Source organism: Chelonia mydas, chromosome 12 (assembly GCF_015237465.2).
Source record: "Chelonia mydas isolate rCheMyd1 chromosome 12, rCheMyd1.pri.v2, whole genome shotgun sequence".
Classification (NCBI taxonomy): Eukaryota; Metazoa; Chordata; order Testudines; family Cheloniidae; genus Chelonia; species Chelonia mydas.
The window spans coordinates 10,863,897-10,885,622 of NC_051252.2; the positions used below are offsets into that span (position 1 = coordinate 10,863,897).

The 21,726-nt window shown below is 43.5% G+C and overlaps 1 protein-coding gene across 4 annotated transcripts in view; it reads left to right on the forward strand.

Annotated features, from left to right (window-relative positions):
* The first annotated feature begins 1,808 nt into the window (after positions 1 to 1,808).
* SLC12A4 (solute carrier family 12 member 4) overlaps positions 1,809 to 21,726 on the forward strand; it is a 74,307-nt gene continuing 54,389 nt past the window's right edge. For 2 of the 4 annotated variants that reach the window (XR_005222225.2, XM_043526342.1), the window contains exon 1: positions 1,878 to 2,109. Coding sequence is in view for 3 of the 4 variants with exons in the window: in XM_043526342.1 (XP_043382277.1) it covers positions 1,887 to 2,109 (223 nt within the window). In the remaining variant the exon portion in view is untranslated. Of the gene's footprint in view, positions 2,110 to 17,617; positions 18,510 to 21,726 lie in introns of those variants that run through there. The other 2 variants (XM_007053985.4, XM_043526341.1) reach the window with 2 other exon arrangements.

The window sequence follows — 21,726 nt, forward strand, 5'->3', positions numbered from 1 at the left end:
CTGGCTGTAGCACTCTCTGCCTCCCTGGAGCTCAGCTGGGTCTGTTTAGCTTTTGCCTCCTGCTGATAGGTTCCATTTGGGGAGGGTTGGGCCGCAGGCATGGTTTTATCACTGGTTTGGCCCTAGAGCAAAGCTCCAAGGGGACACAACAGTAGTAGAGTCTGTTCTCCACAGCAAGAGGAGTTCTGTTCCCTATTTAGACAGGGAAGCTGTGAGACTTGCAAGCAAACTGGCTTAGCTTGCTTGTCTCCTGCTTTCCCCAAACCAGCCCCCTTAGGTTCTAGGGCAATTACTCTACTGATCTGAAAGATCAGCCCAATAGAAGGGTTATTCTTGTCCTTTCTGTCCCAGGAGCCTCTATTTAGCAGAGAAGACTAATTCCTTTCCCTCTCTTTGACTGTCTCAGGTCTAGCTGCAGGAAAAGGAAAATGTTAAGTTTCTGAGGTGCCTGGGCCTGCTGTAGGGGTGCCCCTTCTCCCCATTGGACTGCCAGGCCGAGGCTTCCCCTGGCTATAACTATACCCGTGGATGTCTTTCCTGCAGGAAACAGAGAGTCTGTAATGCAATATAGCAAGGTGGTGAACAGGTGCTCTTTGACCCTGTCAGTGGGCATTGGGGTGGAGGGGGTGCTCTGGCAGAGCAGAGGGGAAGACATTGCTTCTAAGTGTTCCCCTGCTTTAAGTGGTTTATCTGGCTTTGTTGTGCTTTGCTGGGGTAATGGGCCCCTTTGCCTCTCTCTTGAAAAGGGGATGGAGAAGGGAAAAGACCCATCTTCATCAGTCCTGCCATAGTTGAGTCACTTCGCCTGCTGCCCTATGGCTTTGACTTCTCTTTGTCTCCCCACCTCTGCCCTGACCCCTTTTACTGCCCCTTCCCTTCTCCTGCCAAAACCCTGCTTGTCTCCCTTTAGACCCTTTTCTTTCCACTTTCCTCCCACTTTAGCATTGCTGAATGGCGTCCCCACTCCCAACCTGGCATGGCTGAGTGAGGTCCCTCAAGTCCCTTCCCCTCTCCCTATTGCTCTCAATCTTTCTCTGCTTAGTGCAATTCCTCCAACGGCCCTCTTGCGGAATGGAGTCCCCCCCCCCCAAATCCTTCACCCCCTATTACTGAGTGGAGGGCCCCCCTCCAAATTCCCCTTTCGCTTCCCTCTATTACTGGGTTGAGTCCTGTCCCAAAGGCCACTCCTCCTCCTCTTCCACCCACCTCGCAGAGTGGAATCCCCCCAAACCCCTGCTACCCCTCACGGTATGGAGCCCCCAAATCCCCTCCCCCTCCCGGTCACAGCGTGGAGCCCCCCAAATCCCCTCCTCCCCCTCACACAGTGGAGTCCCCTGGAGTCCCCCCTCACAGCGAGAAGCCCCCAAATCCCCTCCTCCACCTCACACAGTGGAGTCCCCCCTCACAGCGAGGAGCCCCCTCAAATCCCCTCCTCCCCCTCACACAGTGGAGTCCCCTGGAGTCCCCTCTCTCAGCGAGGAGCCCCCCCCAATCCCCTCCTCCCCCTCACACAGTGGAGTCCCCTGGAGTCCCCTCTCTCAGCGAGGAGCCCCCCCAAATCCCCTCCTCCCCCTCACACAGTGGAGTCCCCTGGAGTCCCCCCTCACAGCGAGGAGCCCCCCAAATCCCCCGTCCCCCTCACACAATGGAGTCCCCTGGAGCCCCCCGGAGCCCCCCCTCACAGCATGGAGCCCCCCCCAATCCCCGCCCCCTCGCAGTCGCAGAGTGGAGCCCCCCACTGCAGACTGGCGTCCCCCCAAGCCCTCCCCCCGCGGAGGGAGCCCCCCGGCGCTGAGCGCAGCCCCCCCGCTTGGCGCGGCGGCCGGCGGGGCTGGGTGGGGTGGCGGGCTCGGGCTGCCGAGAGGAAGTGACCGCACGGGGCTGGAATGCGCCGCTGGCTGGGGAGCGCGTCCCGCCCGGCTGGCAGCGACCCGCGGCGCCGGAGCTGCGAGCGGGGCCCCGGCGAGATGCCGCACTTCACCGTGGTGCCGGTGGCGGACCAGGCGCGCGGGGACTACGACAGCCTGGAAGGGCTGAGCTGGGTGGACTACAGCGAGCCGGGCGGGGCGCGGGGCCCCGCCGACCCCTACGACACCGCCAGCTCCGAGGGTGAGTGGGGCAAAGTTCCCCCAACTTCCCCGGCCGGCCTCGCGCCTCCCGGTGCCGGGGCGCGGGCTGGGGCGTCTCATAGAATATCAGGGTTGGAAGGGACCTCAGGAGGCCAACGTGTCCAACCCCCTGCTCAAAGCAGGACCAATCCCCTATTTTTGCCCCAGATCCCTAAATGGCCCCCTCCAGGATTGAACTCACAACCCTGGGTTTAGCAGGCCAATGCTCAAACCACGGAGCTATCCCACTCCCTTGCGCTGTGTCTGTACGGGGGTCCAGGGCTCCCCCCCTGCCAGTGCCGCTATGAACGGAGGGGACTGTTGTCAGGATGAGCACCGTGTGCCGGGGACAGGCGATTCCTGTCCCCGGCAGACAGAGGGTGGTGTCGCCTTAGGGGAGAGGCTGTGCGCCTGCAAAGCCCAGCTGCTCGCCTGGGACTATGTCTAGTTACATCAGCTGACGCTGGACGCTCCAATTCTCCTGTCCTGATATTGAGAGAGTGAAACAGTTAAAAACTGCAACCCCTCACGACTCACCTCCACTAGCCAGCGGGTGGCCTGTTAGCAGCTCTTTAAAATCTCGTTTCGTTACTTTAAAAGAAAAGTGAATGGGACTGCTCCTGTTACAGTCTGTATGGTAACACCCATTGTTTCATGTTCTCTGCGTATATAAAAACTCCCCACTGTATTTTCCACTACATGCATCCGATGAAGTGAGCTGTAGCTCACGAAAGCTTATGCTCAAATAAATTTGTTGGTCTCTAAGGTGCCACAAGTCCTCCTTTTCTTCCTGTGAGTAAAGTTACTCATTGCTTGAGTGTGGGCAGGATCATTGTCTGCTCTCTTTCAGTCTTCCTGCTGTGTCTAGTATAATAGGACCCTGATTAGGCGTTGGGCCTTTTGGCCACTATAGTAATGCAAAATATTTTAAGGAAGCTAAGACAACAGTAAAAGAGCCATACAGTAATGGAAATGGTTCACAGACTTGAACATGCTTATTTATTGTTGCTAACTAAAAAGCTATGTGGACGGAATATTTGAATCTGGATTTTCAAATCTTTCCTTACCACTGTTGGCAAATCTGTCTGTAATAGTGAGGCTTGTGATGTTATACGACACTGTAAAGATTTACTGGGTGAAAAATCTTGCCTAGGAACAGTGACTAAACATTCTAGCCTTTTGTATGTAGCCTAAGGATGCAATAAAAAAAACTAGGAGGAGTCTGGTGGCACCTTAAAGACTAGCAGATTTATTTGGGCATAAGCTTTCGTGGGTAAAAAACCCACTTCTTCAGATGCATGGAGTCAATGCAATGTTAGTACAGAATGTGAAGATCAATTCAGATGTCATGTTTTTGTTTTTAAAATGACTGGTGATCAAAGTTATTTTTGTTCTGTTTTCTTAGACATGACCTGATGTAATTGTGTAATGGGCTATTATCTAGAAATGGTTTTTAAAATTAAATAATATGCTGTGGCTTACCACCAAATAGTAGTTATGGCTAGCCTGTCTGTGTTGCACTGACATTCAGCGAGAGAGAAGAAATAATTTTAGTTACAGTGGTTTTTCTCTGACGCAAAAAGACTGTATGGCCCTGCAATTAAAAAGCTAACCCGTCCTCCGGCTCCTGGCCCCATTCCCTCCCCCTCAAAACAACTTTTGCTCTCAGTCACTTGTTGATAATTTTCAAAACAAAAAGTAAGTTTCTTAATGAGGGAGATTGTAGAATTTATTTTATGGCCTAATCCTGCACATGGAAGGATTTTTCATGATTTGTGATGGGAGTGTTAAAAGCTGACATGAGTAAGTATTTAGATGCTCTCAACTAAATAAACTCACGATAGAAACTATAGCTAAATAATCTAATCTCATGTTACTGTTAGCTTTTCCTATTGTGGTTATGTACTCTCATTCCTTTGGTCTGACAGCTATTTTTTAATGTAAAATCAGTGCTCAAATAATGTAGCAAATACTCTGTGCATTGTCTCTGGGCTACTTTTACAGCTGCTTCTGTTAGGCATAACTGCATCTCATTAACAGTTAATTTATTTAAAGAAGGCGATCTCTTAAGGAGGAGGGGCCTACCCTGGGGGCTGATGGTGGGGAAATAGAATTTTAATTAGGCTACTGTTAACTGGTTGCTGATGTCACTGTTTAGCCTTTGTGGATGTTTCACTGTGACTTTTAAAAGGAAATGGAATTTAAAAGACCCAAGGTGCATGACCAAAGTGGCTACAACAACCCTGCAAGCAACAATGGAATTTTAGACAGGCAAAACAAATAATAATCTAGCTCTATAAGTGATCAAAACCGTGAGGCTCCAGATGCAAGTGACCTTTGCATTCCAGTGTGCCAGACCACGGTGTGTTGTAATATCTGTGCACACTTCTGAGATGCTTAATTAGTGTGCCATTGTAAAATGCCTTCAGAAGTAAAAATTCTTTCACAAGTATAGCAGGGGGATCTCCATTCAAAAACTTGTTTCTCTTGTTGAACAGCTTGTTAGACAGGTGGGTCGGTGTCTGCTGGACTAGTTCTTAATCCTGAAAACCTTCACTCCTAAAGGCCCTATGTGCATTTTAGGGATTATCCTTCTCCCGCAAAAATATATTTAAGGAATTAACCCATAAAATGTATTAGTCCTTTAGGCCTTGTCTTCACTGGGCAAAAAAGTGTGTTCTTACCTCATGTTAATGAATGTGTGGTAACTAACATGAGGTAAAATCCAAGTGAAGACAAGGCAGTTTGTAGTTTTAGCATGAGTTAGTCTTTACCTCAGCCCGCTATGGGGGAGTGGAGCCTTGCTTGTACCTTCTCCACAGGATGGAGCAATTGATCACTTCCTGCCCCCGTGTTGGGGCTGAGTAGGAATAACCTCTAGGACTACTAGGAGTTACTGCTCCATTTGGGTAGAGAAGGGAAGAGAGCCCAGGCTTTTGGCTGTGTCCATCTTGCTGCACTTAGCCACTGCTGAAATCCTGAAGGCAACTTCATTTCCCATTTGAAAAAAAAACCCAGCTGTCTGTCCTGCATACTGGCAGGCTGACACATTGTGGCCCCGGGTGTGTTGCTTTTTAGACTGTTACACAAAAATGTGCCAAAAGGGCTACAGCTGACTTACATATACTCTGAAGGTGACAAATGTCCGGCGAAGGTTCTGTGTTAATATGTGTTGTGCTTCAGCAATATTTTTTTGTTTTGTTTTTAGCTGTAACGTTTTCCATTTCTGTATCCCCCTTATAGTATTTATATGGGCTGGGTCACATCAGCAGGGCATAAAGATGCTGAATGGCCTTGCTACCTCTACTGACATGCTAGCGCCTTTCCTCAGGACCCACAGCTTGGAGGCTTGAGGAAGGGGGAAAGGCTTCACTTCCCATCTCCCAGTGATCTCCAATCTTGTAGTTAGGGCCTGGGAAGTAAAGACCCACTTACTACTACTGTTTTCTGGGCCCAGCAAAGGGAAACTCCAGGTCTGGGGAGAAGTCACCTGGCCCTTTTTGCTCCTGCTGGGTTCCATCCTTTTGTGGTTGCGCAGAAGAGACAACAACTCCCTTTGTCTCTTTTCTGCTTCCAAGTGCCTCCCTCCAGCTTAATGTAGAGGTGTAGGGGAGCATCCAGTGGATGGGGAGTGCCAAGTAACAAGGCACATGCTGAGTGAGGGAAGCTCCCGTGAAAGGCTGGCAGTTCCAGCAGGAAACCTGTGAAAGGGAGCTGATTGGAACTGAGGGGAGAATTGGGCCCGCAAGGAATGTTCCAGGGTGTTCCGTGGCAGTTGTGAGTATGGATTGTGAGTACGATGCTAACAGTTGGTGGGAGCCGTGATGCCAGACAGGATGTTATACTTTTGTGTAATTGGAATGCGTCACTTTACAATTTTAGTTGGTGATTGTCCCCAAAGTGTGTGTGTTGTTATATGGGCAATCCATGAGTACGTGGAGGGGTTGTCTGGCAATAAGTGTGCTGGCACGTTGTCCATTTCCTCCATGTGGCCCAGCGGAATGATCCCTGCCACCAGAGCTAGAGTGGTGAAAACTAAGTACAGTTATTTTTGTGAACCTCTTGCTTTGGCAGCTTGCTTGTAAGAGCCATATTTAAATGCTGCTCCAGGTAGCTCAGTTTGATCACGTGGATGGCCTAAAATGCAAGTTATGGTATGACTTTATCAGGGTAATGCTGACTCTCAACTGTAGTAATATTGAAATAACGGAGAAAAAACACTGGCTTTGGCTTTCAGAATGTTCCTTGAACACCTGTCTCATGCTATAATACAGCTGTGAGACTTTGTGAGTCTGGGGGAACTTAATTTGATACCTTCCCTCCCTCAGACCCTGTCTGTTTGCTTCATGGGTTTTTTTTGCTTTTGAATGTTTTATTTTGTTTTTCATGGGATTTGTTGCCATCTTATGGTGGTATACCATTTCAACATTACAATTTCTTGGCAACACTAGTTATAAGCAAATAAACAAAGTGCAACACAAGTAATGCATTTTAACAAAAATATTTAACATGTGATTATTTAATCCTATCAGTTGGTTAAATTGCTCACTTGTAAATAAAATAAATCCCTCTCATTGTTTGTGACTAACCATGACACCTTCCTTCATTTGGAGGAGGGATGTAAATGTGTGAGCCCTGCTTTGTGTGTCAGCAACAGTAAGAATGCACACTTGGTATCCTTTCAACATTTGAGATAAAGCTGGTGGCTTGGTAGGGGGCTCATTTAAAAAGGGGCAAAGAAATGGTTTGAAAGATGATAAAACTTCTATCTTAAAGCTGATCTTTCATAAAGATTATTACTCTTCCCGGTCCTCAGAAGGCTGAGCTGTTCACCTCTGTGACGTGCTTGACTTCTGCCAACACAAGTCTGACAACCTCAGATATGTGCTCTGTAGGAAGCTGTTTATCTTTCAGTGATGTGTGTGGAATCGAGACTAATAAGCTTTGTGTCGCTGACCTAGTTTGGGCAGTGACCAACTCTGGTTTTGCCAATGCACTTTCATGATTATTTGCCAGTTGTATTACAGCTTTTGTTAAATCCATGGAACTCAGTGAAACAGTCCTGTAACCAGCCTGGAGCCCTCTCCTCCAGAGATGGCAGGCTAGTAGTAATCTTACATGTTGTATTGATGTGTGGGCTGGTTGGTTTTTTTGTAGTAATAGGTTATGGTGGCCTGATACAATAGAAAGAACTTTGTTGCAAGCTGTTTTTTTTTAATGGTTGGGGGAACGGGAGAGTGAAATGATGATACCAAGACCATATATTTTCACTTTTATCTTTCCCCCAAACAGGTATTTTTTAAATATCTGATGACAATATTTGCTTTTAAATAGAGGTTAAATTATTGAAGTAACAGCTCTTAAAACTTGGAACGCAGCTCATGTAAAATGTGTATGAACATTCTTATAGTGTATGTAGCATTTTTTTCATTCCAGAAGATTCCAAAGACTTGACCCTTTGGCAAAGTCTGGAGACAGGGGAAAAATTGGCCTTTGTAATGAAATTAGACATCTTAACTAGTGTGTACCCACAGAGCCTTTCTTATGTACATACATAAAAGAGCATGACTGAAATTCAGGTATTTCAGGGGCTGAAGGTAGCAGCCATATGGATAAACAGAGCCCAGTCCCCAGACAAATGTGGTTTTTGGCTAAATGAAGAGGCAACCCTATTTTTACACACTTACTCTTGTCATTCTTCATGTTACTCGAAAAATATAGAATGAAGCCAAACAGGAGGGCGTTGGGGAAGATTCTAGGAAGCAGCTCTACAGGGAAGCAGAGTGAAATAACTTTGGAATGTGGAGCACAGTGTTACTTCTAGTAATGGTGGAACTGACTCCTATGTGATTTCTTTACCACTGTCCAGTGATAAATGCTACAGGGCCTTTGTCCAAATTTACCTACTTTTCAGAGATAAAGGGCTGAATAACTCTGCCAAGGAAATCACTTCAACTCACTTTCTTGGTGTCTCCATTTGTTAAGTGGGGATAATGATGCCATGTAAGGTGCTTTAAAAGTCTCAGATGACAAATATAATGTGAGTTCTACGAAATGTTTATTATGTAAACCCTTGGATCAAGGAAGTTGAGATATTTCCAACCTGATGCTTTGATCTGGCTCACCTCCTCCAGCTACAAATACAATATGAATGTGATGCAGAGCCACGCTGTGTTTAGGTGCCAGAGTGATAAATACTGTAGAACCACCTTGTAAACATCCATCCAGGATATAAAATAACCTGTAATGGAAACTGAGAGTCTGAGACTAGATTGTATGAGGTTGAACTAAAAATCTCTCCGCTCTTTATGAAGTCAAGTGTATGGTCCGGCTTATGGGCAGATGGCAGTTACTATAGCAATGGTACCAAACTCAGGATGCAACATTCAGGTGCATAGGTCTGCAGACTTATGCTGATAAAGATAGGATTGTGATATGTGGAAAACGGAAAGATTGGAGAAGGGCTTCAGGACTTACCCAAAAATTGAACACAACTGAATATGGTGGAGGAGAAGGCGTATTCGTTCTTCTTCTGGTTCAGACAATCTGAACGCAAAGATACTGCCCTGAGATTCTCAGGGGAACCCCATGTAGGGTTGCCCCAGAAGACTTGTCAGGTTTCTGAAGCTTTTCAGTAGTTTGCACTTTGTCATGCTTACTCTCTCTATATAGCTGCTTACTTTAAAAAACCATGCCCTGTTTAGCCTGTTTTATACGCCTCTCACATATGGCTTCTGATTTCTGTGGCACAGTAGCTGAGGCAGCTGCAGCTGTGGTACACTGAAGGACTCCCTTTGCCGGCTGCCAGCAGAATCCTTAGCTAAATTTAGAAGAACCTATGCCTTTTTCTGGATTCTCTGGAATTTAAGTAATTTGGAAGTGTCTAGGAACGATTGTTCTGATGCGTCAACATTAGTTAAAAACAACCCTCTCATATGTCTGTTGGGATGTGTGCAGTGTAAAACAAAAACTTCACTGCTCCGTGTTTATAACTGTGATTAGAAAGCTTAGCAAGGATATGCAGAGAAATGGATTTTCTAGTTGATTTTTATCCACAAATGACGACTGTCAGTGATTTGCTGACTAATGAATGTTTCAAACAAGAGAGGTCAGACTCAGAGAGTTCTTTAAATGCTGAAGCAGTGGGAAATTTACATCGAACAGAATACTTGTTCAGGGATCCTAACTCAGCTACTGGTATCCCCAACTTGTCTTTTCCCACTTAATCTCTGCTTCATATAAAACTTTATTCTGTCTTTCCTCTCTCCCCCAGCTTGCTTACCAGTGTTTGGCTTCATTAAAAGTAAACAGTAGCATCCTTTCTCCTTTTCCCCACTCCAACAACTACGTTTCATGATTATGGTTTTATTGATCTTTTAAAACTTGGCTTTCGCAGTGAAGCCCCATGCTAAGTGGAGATTAAGACACTTTGCAGCCCTATTGGCCAGCAAATGCAGCCAGGCATAAACACCATTCACTCAAGTTTAAAAAAAACCCCTACTGCTCATTATTTTCTTTTTTAGTGTGTGTAACGGAATGGGGGACACTCAGTGTCACAGAGAGATAAAGACACTTTGTGGTAAGTTCTTTTTAAATATAAAACTCCAGGAACAAGCTAAAAACTTAAATTTATCTTGACAAAGTCATTCAAGATAGCTTTCCCAAATTTAATAAGCAGATTTTTTTTTTGTAATGCAGTAAAGCAAATACCACTGTTTCTGTTAGTGCAACAGACTTATTTGATCAATGGGTTTTTTTTTTTTTTTTTTGTATTTCTGTTTGATTTGGCTGGCAACATCTTTATTTCTTAATTGTTCCTCTTTAATAGTGAGCTGAACATGAATAGTGATGGATACAATTCGTTTGTTCTCTGTCTTCCTCATGACAGACTAGTGAAAGGTATCAATGCTATTGTTGTATTATAGTTTTCCCCTCTTGTTATTCCTCAGGAAACATGTATTTTGCCATGTTTGTAGAGAACTGCGTACAATTAGTTCTGCCAGCTGTGGTAGACATTATTTGAAGTGTTGATGGCATATTAAGAGAGACAGGATGGGTGAGGTAATATCCTCTATCGGACCAACTTCTGAGGGTGACAGTGACAAGCTTTTGAGCTACACAGAGCTCTTCTTTAGGTCTGTTTATGGTATATGCAGTCAAGTAAATTCTTCCAGAACTAATGCTTTTGAAGCAGGCAGCAAGACAGAATGCTGTATGTGAGTATTCTAAGTCTTGTAACTTAATTAATCTGTGAATGTCTTTTCTCCGTCCTCTTTTTAATGTGTAGGAGTTTTCTAATGTTCAATTAAAACACTATGGCTCAGTTTCAGACAAGAATGTATTTTAACCTTCTAGATTGCAATGTCAAGTTTTCTCTATGAAATAACTTGCCTTTGCAAATATTTACAGTATAGAGGTCTTGGTGTATGAGGCTTTTCTTTAGCTATCAGATTAACTGTAGGAAGCAAAAAAAATCCTCTCAATTGATGTCTTAATTTATAATTTCTAAATTCTACATCCCTAACTCCTTAAGAGTATGGACTTGTCCTCAGTATAAAAAAAAAATTGGGGAAACTTTTTAAAGATATTCCCATGACTGTTACAACATCACCTGTAAATTGCCTATCATAATCTTATTTCTGTATGTTTTCTGGTTAATACATTTTTTCATTATAATTTAAGCACTACTGGTAACTGTTGAGGACTAGATTCAACGACCCTGTTGAAGAGAATAAGGAATCTTCATAGTAGTCCAAACAGCCATATTTGCTTATTCTACAAATGCTTTATTGGCTGTATAGAGGAGTCCTCAAGTGATTTTTGTATGCAAAATAGCAGCAACACTACAAAGGCATCATGCTGTGGGGAGGGGTTTGTTCTACAGAATATCATAAGTAAGGGAATCTCTTGCCAGGTGTGTGAAACTGCTTCCAGTCACTAGCCCATTTACATGAATCTATCAGACTACACTTTATAAATGTATGTAAAATATGTTAAATTGGGCATAAGATTTTTTTTGATATAGTTTTTATCTTGCATACTTCAGAATCTTTTATACATGTGCTAATCTTTCTGCCTCACAATTAATCCCAGTTGTTATGGAACAAAATCACAAAAGACCAACAGCAGGAACAACAAAAGCTTCAGTTTCTTAGAGATGGGCTGCTCTTTAACATCCAAGTACCAAACTTTGCACTTTGCGGTAGTCGCTCAGATGGACTGTGGTTTTGGCTCCTTTCAAGCCAATTACCAAAAGAGAAGTCTACAGCATCTAGAGCACGGATACACTAGAGAGTTTACAGCGGCGCAGCTGCACTGCTGTAAACTGTCTAATATAGCTGCTCTAAGAGAGCTCTCTCCACTCCAGCCCCCGTGAGCGGCAGAAGCTATGTCGGTGGGAGAAGCTCTCCCATCCACATAGCACTGTCTAAACTGGACTGATGATTTTATTCACCCCCCTGAGCAACATAATTTATGCCGATAAAAGCTGTAGTGTACACATAGCCCTAGAGCTCTTTGCTGCAATGTTGTTGCTAATGGTAGGTGTACCTTGGGGAAAAAATGTTGTTATATAATGCATTTCTCCTCCCCCATGCATGAAACGATGATTCTGTAGATCCTACAGAGTGAATATGTATTACTTTAAGTATTTCTGCTCCCAGTCTGTTCCCACAGACTTTGTTCTTTAGCAGGTTTGGTACATGTTAGTGGAGTTTGTGGATACTACTGTCACAGTTCAGGGCAGCTGCACCTGTATTTCCCCTCATTGGTTCAGCAAGGCCACTCGATTTCAGCTCCCCAGCTGTTGGCTTTCTTGGGTGGAGACCTCGTCTTACTCCCTTCTGACTGGGCTACTTCCTGGCTGCACAGTTCCCTGCCTTTACTGTGTTATTCCCTGCAGAGACAGGCTGCTTACTTTCTTTTCAGAGATAATTAACAGGTGTAAGTGCTCCAGTTATAAGTTAGCACGCAGTTCTTTCTGTGCAAGCCTCTTTTATTCTTAAGATAAAAGCACTACAAAGCTACATGCATGTTAATCAGCTTACTAGACACCATCTCAGCATAGGCTCTGGAAGGAGCAATCCTTCAGCACCCTAGCTACAGGGTTTCTTTTGTAGTCAAAAGTTCATCACAGCTTCAGCTCAGAACTAGTACCCAGTCTATGGGGCCTCAGTAGACCCAGTCTTTCCAACCCTACTCTAAGGATTGGGGCGCTCCGTGGACCAGGGATAATGTCCATTGCTAGGTCAGGAAGAAGGCACTGAGCCAGTTTAAAACCAGGCTATTTATCCAAAAATCCTTTTAGGCTCTTGGTCACTGGAGAATCCAGTTTGAACTGTCCTGCTCTCTGGAGGGGGGTGTGTGTGTGTGTGTGTGTGTGTGTGTTCCCACGCGCACACTGATAACAGAGGAAGTATATTAGCATCCCCCTCCTCCTAGAGAAGGGACATATAATTCCACAATAACACATACAATTTTAATACAACGGACCCCTTGATTCAATAAGGTTTAACTTTATTGAATTAAGTTCATTCAGGATGTTGCAGGAGACTGTTACACCTACTGCTTATCAATATAATTCCGTAAGCGGCAGAATGATAATCTGTTCTCTTATGGACTTCAAGTTATCTACCTTGATCTCCTTACTGGAAGTTTGTCTTTATATTTTTTGTATATTGATATTGGTCTATATTTGTAGGGTTTTTTTTTTTTTAGTAACTGCCACCTAATTCAGTGGATTCTGGCCCCTGCTGTGTGGTAGTGGTTTAACTTTTATAATCATGACCAGTGTGGGGCTTGGAAGTGCCAACCAACCTTTTCCCTGCACCCCTGTTTGTCAGTATATGCCTTCCTTGAAGGTCAGCTGCCTAGAACAGTGTGAGGAATCCATTTCCGTGGAAATATTTGTCACTACAAAATGTCATGATGAGTTTTGGATGATCTTTTAATCATTGTTCTGCTCTGTATGCCCACAGGCATACATTTGCTTGGCCGGCAGAGTGCAAAATTAAGTGGTAGCAGCCTTAAGAGTGAAAGGCTAAATTATTAGTTTTTGCATGGATGTATGGGAAAGGATTTTCTTTTTGGTACCACTTGCAGGATTCTGAGGTCTTTGCTTGACTTAAAAGCTATTGCTACAGTTGCATTTGTCTCCAGCTTGTTCCAAAGTTGCTTTGATTGATAACCATGCTAAATTGTACACGCACCTCAAGGCTCATTACTGCATGATGTCTGAACCAGTGGTGAGCATTTGTCACCATTGTCACACTAATATACTATTATGTACTATTATAGGAATGAGGAGAAATAGTGTTGTAGCTATTTGACAAATGCTGAATTTTTACCAGTGATCGCTGTACTAAGATGGACATGACAAGAAGGATGGTCTGGTGATTAGGGCACTAATTTTGGACTCCAGAGTCCTTGCTCTACCACAGTTGTGCTGCGCTATGCAAGGTCCATGCCACCACCAAAAGAGATGGTGGAGACCAAAAAGCAGTGTGTGGAATTTTAAAAAGGTGCGGAAATTATGGGATGTGGAAAGCATTATGGGATGGAGAAAGTGGAGTGGTGGGAACTTGATCATAGCTCTCAGAAATCCCTGGGCAAACCACTGGTATCCCACAAAGCACTGCAAAAATGCAAGGCATTGAGCCGGATGGCAGTGTGGTTCACACTGGGATACCTTCCCCTGATGCATTGCATTTTACCTCGATGCAAGCACTCATGGTGAGTAAGTGCAGTGTCGGTGCAAGCGCCCAAGTATGCACATGCCGAAGTGATATACAAAGGTCAGCAGCTGAACACCGAAGTAACTCGCGTTGACAGAACTTTGTGTTGTTGACATGGCCTCAGATGTTAACACAACTTATCAACATGTGTTTAAAATATAACTTTTTTCCCAATGAAGACAGGGCCCTTGGATTTCAGTGCCTCATCTCTGAAATGGGGATAATAGAGCTTTTCTAACACTTAAGAGGTATTGAAGATAAATCCGTTAGAAAAAGATAGAATCCAGACATCTCAGTCTTATGGTTTCATACTGCTGCCCATCACCATAGTATCAGAGCAGCTTCAATATAAATTCAGTAGTCATAGTGAAGTGGATTTTACGGCATCTCCATCACTTCTGTGATTTTAAGGGGGGGAAGAAATCTCGGTTGGGGGTGGGGGCAGGCTTAGAGTTTGTATTTTGGGTCTTATTCCTTTTTTTCTTTTGGTGGGGGTTTATTGGGTAAAAGGGGGTGTCAGTGCTGAGTGCCATTCTTATGGTGGAAAGGATTTTTTGGAGATGATAGTTTTGCAGTGTTTCCTAAACACTCTGGATTTGCCTGATCTCCTCTAGAAATTTGTTCTATAGTTGGGTCCCCTCCATCGAGAATGCTTTGTTCCCAGATCTCACATACTTTGTCCTGGCGATGTGCATTGTCCCAGAGGAGTGCAGCTGTTGTGTTGGTTCACAGATCAAAATTTGGTCATCAGTATAACTGGGGCTCGATCCATTAATTGCTTTGAAAACTAGGACTGAAGTTGACTGGGAGAGAGTCAATAGCAGTGGGGGCCATGTAAATACCTCTGATAAATAGATGAAGCAGATACGTGTTTAAATAATACAGCATATTCGTTCTACTGACGACTTTAGCTTCTCTTTTATCACAGATGAAAGAGGTCACACTTTCCCCCTACAAACCAGCTGCCACTCTCCATCTTTTTGAGATCCCTACTTACAGCCCAGTGCTTTTTCTTATTCATTTTTTATTAAGCAGTGTATGAGAAGTTACTCCTGTGTATGAGAAGTTACTTAGGGCATCAGATGTTGTCCGAAAAAATATATCTTTAGGGGAGTCAGACCATTGTAATTTTGCCTTTCATCTCCATTTCAAAGACAAAATGCCATTATTACATGCCATTTGAAGTAGTTTATTTTGCTGAGCTACGGTAACTTTCCGAGAAGGCAGACTTGTTGAGGCTTGCTATTGCATACTTTAAATTGCTGATTGCAGTAAGAAACAAATTTTATACCTAGGAGCCACACACTTTTATAGCAGCCCCACCTTGTGCTGAGAGCCTGTCTGTGCTTCCAAGCTAAACAGCCTTGAACTTGGGCAGTGTATGCAAAGACCATCTCCATGGAAACTCAGGGTGTTGCCCAGGTAATCAGTGGATCATTATTAAACCAGACCTCAAGATAGTGTGCTCTTCTGCTGCTGGTACCATCTTTCAGAGAGACCCACTGCTTATGCAGTCTACCTTTTGTCTTTCATAAGGCACTCCACAAGCCCTGTCAAATTCCAGTCTGGTAATTCTGTCTTTCAAATGCCTTCTTCGGCTTCTAGTCTATTAACTTTCTGGCCTAGATTGTCACTTAGTGTTGCTGTGTGCTAAATAGCTGCTGTTTAACTCCAGCTGTGGCCTTCATTTAAAATGGTGTGTGAAATCATCTCTGTATAGCTTGTATACAAGTTTAAATTTGAAAAGAACTTCGGGATGAATACTGCTCCCGTGACAAAAAGCCCAATTATAAAGTTATGCTACCCGAGCCACAAGCATCCATTGCCAGAGGGCTGCAGCTTTCTCTTGAGAATCAGGCGCTCCTCTGAAGATGGAAGAGCTGGCAAGGACCTAAAATGACCAGCCTAGTGGTAGAAACCTCAGCGTTTAAACGGGTACTTAACATATGCAGAGAGAGAAAGCTAATAGTAATAAATTATGGGTGAGCATCAGTTGGAGCAGTATCCATTCCACTTGTCCTCTGTAAGGCTCATATATTTAGCAGTCAATCTGGTAGCTTAATTAAAAAAAAAACTTCCCTTGATGGTCCTGGCTGGATGAATCTTATTCAAAACAAATTATTATTAATTTATCCTGTGGTGGGGATGCTTCCCTGGTGGTTTATGTGGAATGGTTTAGGATTAGAGCCACTACGTAAACGTGAACTGTTATTTGAGTGCTTAAGACTGCACAGAACACAGAGGAAGACATGATCCCTGCCCCAAAGAATTTATAATCTGAACTTGGTGAGCTGGACCTGCTTTCTGTAGTGCATATGGAATATGGTGTTCTTCCCTCAGAACATCTTTGCTAATTATGAAGTGCTCCCTGCAGTTTCCCGTTAGCTTGGCTGGCTACAGTGAACAATCTCTTCTAGATGTTAATTGGCACAAGATGTAACAAGGATTAGCTAAAACAATGTTTTCCCCTTTGGAGGAATAGTAGTGAGCAGCTACTCCATTGTCCAATTTATATAACTGGATTGCGAATCTGAGGTTACTGATGGGTTTTTTTTTTCTTTTGGTCATATAAGAGGGAAAATACAGACAGCATGGGGAAAGACTGAAACAATTTTATTAAAAAAATTCCAATATCTGAGTCTACTATGATGGAAAATACATTTTTCTGATTGGAAATCATAGGACTGGAAGGGACCTCGAGAGGTCATCTAATCCAGGCCCCTGCACTCATGGCAGGACTAATTATGTAGACTAGGGTGGGCAAACTTTTTGGCCCGAGGGCCACATATGGGTGGAGAAATTGTATGCAGGGCCATGAATGTAGGGCTGGGCAGCGGGTTGGGGTGCAGGAGGAAGTGTGGGGTCTGGGAGGGGGTATGGTATGCAGGAAGGGGCTCAGGGCAAGAGGTTAGGGTGCGGCAGGGGGCTCAGGGCAGGGAGTTGGGGTGCAGAAGGGATGTGGCAGGGAGCTCAAGGCAGGGGGGTAAGGGCTCAGGGCAGGGGATTGGAGTGCGGGGTGCCGGAGGGGTTCTGCATCTGGGCTTCAGCCTGGCACTGCTTACCTCGAGCGGCTCCAGGGTGGCAGTGGCACACAGCAGAGCTAAGGCAGGTTCCCTGCCTGCCCTGGCCCCGCGCCGCTCCCGGAAGTGGCTAGCATGTCTGGAAGTGGCTCCTGGGGATGGGGTGGGGTGGGGGAGGCGGCTTTGCTGCGCGCTGCCCTTGCCTGTGGGTACCACCCCCAAAGCTCCCATTGGCCGCGGTTCCCCGTTCGTGACAACTGGGAGCTGCGGGGGACGGTGCCTGCACATGAGGGCAGCGCATGGAGCTCTCTGCCTCCCCCTCCCTCAGGGGCTGCAGCGATGTGGTGCTGACCGCTTCTGGGAGCAGCGTGGGGCCGGGGCAGGCAGGGAGCCTGCCTTAGCCCCACTATGCCATGGGGCTGGCAATCCCATGGGCCGGGTTGAAAGCCCTGACGGGCCGGATCTGGCCCGCGGGCCATAGTTTGCCCTCCCTTGATTTAGACCACTTCTGATAGATGTTTGTGTAACCTGCTCTTAAAAATCTCCAGTGATGGAGATTCCACAACCCCAGTAGGCAATTTATTCCAGTGCTTAACCACCCTGACCGTTAGGAAATTTTTCCTAATATCCAACCTAAACCTCCTTTGCTGCAATTTAAGCCCATTGCTTCTTGTCGTATCCTCAGAGGTTAAAAAAAACAATTTTTCTTCCTCCTCCTTGTAACAACCTTTTACATACTTGAAAACTGTTATCATGTCCCCTCTCAGTCTTCTCTTTTCCAGACTAAACAAACCCAATTTTTTTCAATCTTCCCTCAGAGGTCATGTTTTCTGGACCTTTAATCATTTTTGTTTCCTTCATTCCCTATCTGTTAAATATTTCTACTTTCAGCTTCTAGGCACTGGATGTTATAAACTACTCTGCTGAACCATCCCTGAAAAATAGGGGAATATAATACATTGGGGCATAACTGATAGTGCTAATGACTTCAGGGCCATCCGTATTACAAGGTGCGAGGCTGGAGAGGAAAACCTGTGACTCAAGTGTGGGGAGGGATTTATGTGATGAAACAGACCTGGTACTTAAAACTTACCTCTTCCTTATGCATACTGACTAAAGCTTGAATTATGCATAGGCACTGTTTCTCTCACTTAAGGCTTGAATTTTGTCTTGTCTTTAATGGTTCTCCACTAGGATTTCCCAAGAAAAGAGACTTCTCCAATATTTGTAAGGTCACGATGAACTCCAGAGTTCATTTTTGCCACAGGAAGATGGTAGGCAATGTGTCTTCTGACTATAAGTAGCTTGGGATTTTAGCAACAGCATTTTCAGTATGTTAGTGACATTTATATAGTTCGTCTCTGTTGAAAGGATTATAGTTTCAGGACTATATCAATGTGTGCTTAGTCTTCCTGTGAGAAAGCATATTGCTTTATGAACCAAATCAATTCTGTGCAGTGCAGCAGCCAGCAGTCAGTGTGTCCCTGGAAATAGTGAACAGTTCCTTTGGAAGTACAGTATTACTTGTTTTAGTTGTTCTGGTCCTTCAGGGCTACCTAAAAAAGCATGTGCTGACTAAATGTCATCTGAAGAATAGAGAAGAATGATCAACCAAATTACAGAAAATGGCAAAGAATTACTGCTAAGACGTAAGTATAGCATGTGATATTAATACGATGAAGGGGTGCAGTGCTCTGAAGGCATCGGTGTGGCTTATTTATGAGGAGTAAAATAGAGAGACTTGTTGAATCACTAATCGCAAACATTTCAATGGCTAAATCACTTGAGTTGTGCAGTTCTCGTTGTTGCTATGGCTGTGAAGGTATTATCACAGTCTTTCAAAATACTGGGAAAGGCGGATTCTGTGATTTCATAGGGCTGGTGTTATACCTGCATGCTAAACAAACCATAAAAAAAATCTTAAGGAATATTGAAATGGAAATTGCAGTTTATATATTTCAAAACGTATTAGTGGCTCATTTTTAAACAGTATTTCATTTGTAAATTTCTGGTTTGCTTGTACTAAATCCTTTTCAGATGCAAAAGCTGTTGTTATTGGCCATAAATTATTCTTACATGTTTTATATGCAGTGTCATGTGCAAATTGAGCTGTTCTTAATCAACTTTTATTTTGCCAGGTAACATCCATTAAGTACAAAGTCTTGGTTATAGTGGTAACCCAGCATTGAGATGGATAACGTTATATTGTAGGCTAAAAGATGTGGTGAACAATTTTGTCTGTTTAAAATATCTATAAATGTTAATAGCTTGTTTTTCCTACTGGGCTTTAAGCTGTTGCGGTTCATGGAGACACATCTGTGATAATGATGTACAAGAGTAAATGTATCTGTAACCTCTGGAATTCAATTCTGTGTTTAAAGTACAATGTGATTCCTTTTGCATGCTTAAAAGCAGCCCAGGTAGAGATCAGAGATCCCAGGCCGAAGTCTACCCTATCCTATACCCTATACAGCTGCCCTTGGTGCATGGGGTATAATCCAGAACAGATTTGGCTTTTCCCGGTGACCATGTCTTAAAATAGAGGATAAACCTGGAGTAGCAGTCAACAATTCCTCAACAGCTCCTCCCTCAACCTTCTCCAGTGAAATGGGTTCTGAAGTCCAGGATGGTGAGCTGCTGCTGAACTCAGAATGGCTTCTTTTCCCCCCTGCAGTCACTTCACTGTCAGTACTTATCTCAGTATGTATATCAAATAAAGTTGTATTCCATAAAATAAAGTCCCATTTTTATTTCCTGCTGTTCACAATTTGAGATGTGTTTAATGTAATGATTTTAAAAAATAAAGCATTAAACCCTTCATTCCCTTTAGTATGCTAGACTTCAACAGGAGTCTTTGATCTGTGGAGCCTACAGAGATGAATCACCAAAAGGTTGATTGCCTTAAGATGTAACAATTTATATTTTTCAATTCTGAAAAAATATAAACAGGTTAAAAATCTAATCGTACAGCCATGGTAACTGTTTTTACATTTTTAAAGAAAAATGCCTCTGACAATTTAATTATTGATCAAAATGCAGTTGAAGCAAAAATAAATCAATATTCCTCATCAGATTTGTGATGTAAGCTGTTTATAGAGATAGTGTAAATGTGTTATAGACAGAAACTTGCATTATGTAAAACATTTTAATGCAAACACTATTCACTGTTGTCTAGAGAGAACCAACCGTGTTTTTCTAATAGATTCTAAATTCTATTCACTTATAGTTTAGTCACCTTGGAATCTTATTTAAATAATTGGATTATGATTTCTTTTGCCTTTTAAAGCAGTTTAAAGCCAATAACTTCAAAAATAACTATAATGTGATTTTCAGTTGTGCAGTTTACATTTGGAAATCTCTGAAGAAAATAGAACAATTGCTAATTGAATAGTTTGCCATGGAATTTTACCAAGGCTTTGGGAAATATCTTTAATCAGTAGAAGTCCTCATGCTATTCTCTGTAGTAATGGAACCAGAAGAAGTTTGGTAAACAAGAGCAAACAGTTAAAGGACAGTTGCAATTCCAGTTATACCTTACAGTACCACGATGTGTGACTATTGTAAGTATATTCTTCAAATAGAGTAGGTCATCACACTTTGAATCTGTGAATTACTGTGTCTCTCTACGTAGGCATGAGGTTAGCATAACATTGAGGTGCACTGGTATTTTTAAACAATAGGCTTGAATAGTTTTGTAGTGTCAAAATATTCCACAGTATGAAGACCAAGACTTTTGGCATACATACTGGCAAAGATTCAGGGTCAGATTCTGCTATCTTAATAGTATTAAGCAGTACTGTACTCATCAAGTAGCTCCACTGAAGTCAGTGAAGCTGTTTGTTGAGCACATACTTCCTGTGAATATGGGAGCAGAATCTGGTCCGCAGATAAAGATTTTTGGGAGAGTGTCTGTATCTTCCTTCATGTCTGCAAAGTGCCTGATACAGGATTGAGGCTAAAGTAATCATAAATACCAAGATCCTCTGGTAACTGGAGGGGGACGGAGAAAATGGAGATAATAAGTTCTATGCCTTTATCCTTTTACTTTTAAACCAAACTTGGAAAAAAATCAAGTAAAGATCAGCAATATTTTTTTGAGATGGGTAGAAGGAAACCATAACTGTCTGTTAAAGCTAACTTGCTGAACTCTGTTTGTGACTCTGAACACTGCTTTAATTTTTGCATCTGAACAATATCTAACTGGATTGCATTTGTTTGATCCCTGTCTCTTTTATAAATGTGTATAGGAGGGTATAAGGTGGCGTCCAGTATCTTTTTCTGTATTTCCCAGACAAAATAGATTTTTAAAAATTCATTTACACACTATCACTTCAAACAAAGTTTTTGGAGAGTTTTGTAGTTTTCTCAAAAACAAATAGCAACTTGGGAGTTTGCTACTAAGTTTCCACTTTGTATCAGAAAATACAGAATTCTGGAGATTAGATCACCCAACCAAAATTAACTCTTTTGCCAAGGGTTTGCTATTCCAATCTTAAATTTGCAGGCAATGTACTTGTACCTCTGCAGGCAGAATATTGAAACCACAAAGGTTTGGTTTTATAATTGCTTTCACACATGCATATGTTTGAGTCTAAGTGATACTCCTGTCTAGGTTTGTATATGTAGACACTCCAGCTCTGTGTCTAATGACTAGTACAAGGGATCTCAAACTTCATTGCACTGTGACTCCCTTCTGACAACAAAAATTACTAAAGGACTACACAAGGGGGGACCGAAGCCTGGGCCCGCCCAAGCCCAGGCACCCTGGGTGGGGGGGCCAAACCAAAGCCTGAGCCCTGCTGCCCCAGGCAAGGACGCCAAGGCCAAAGCCCAAGGGCTTCAGCCCCAGGCAGGGGGCCTGTAACC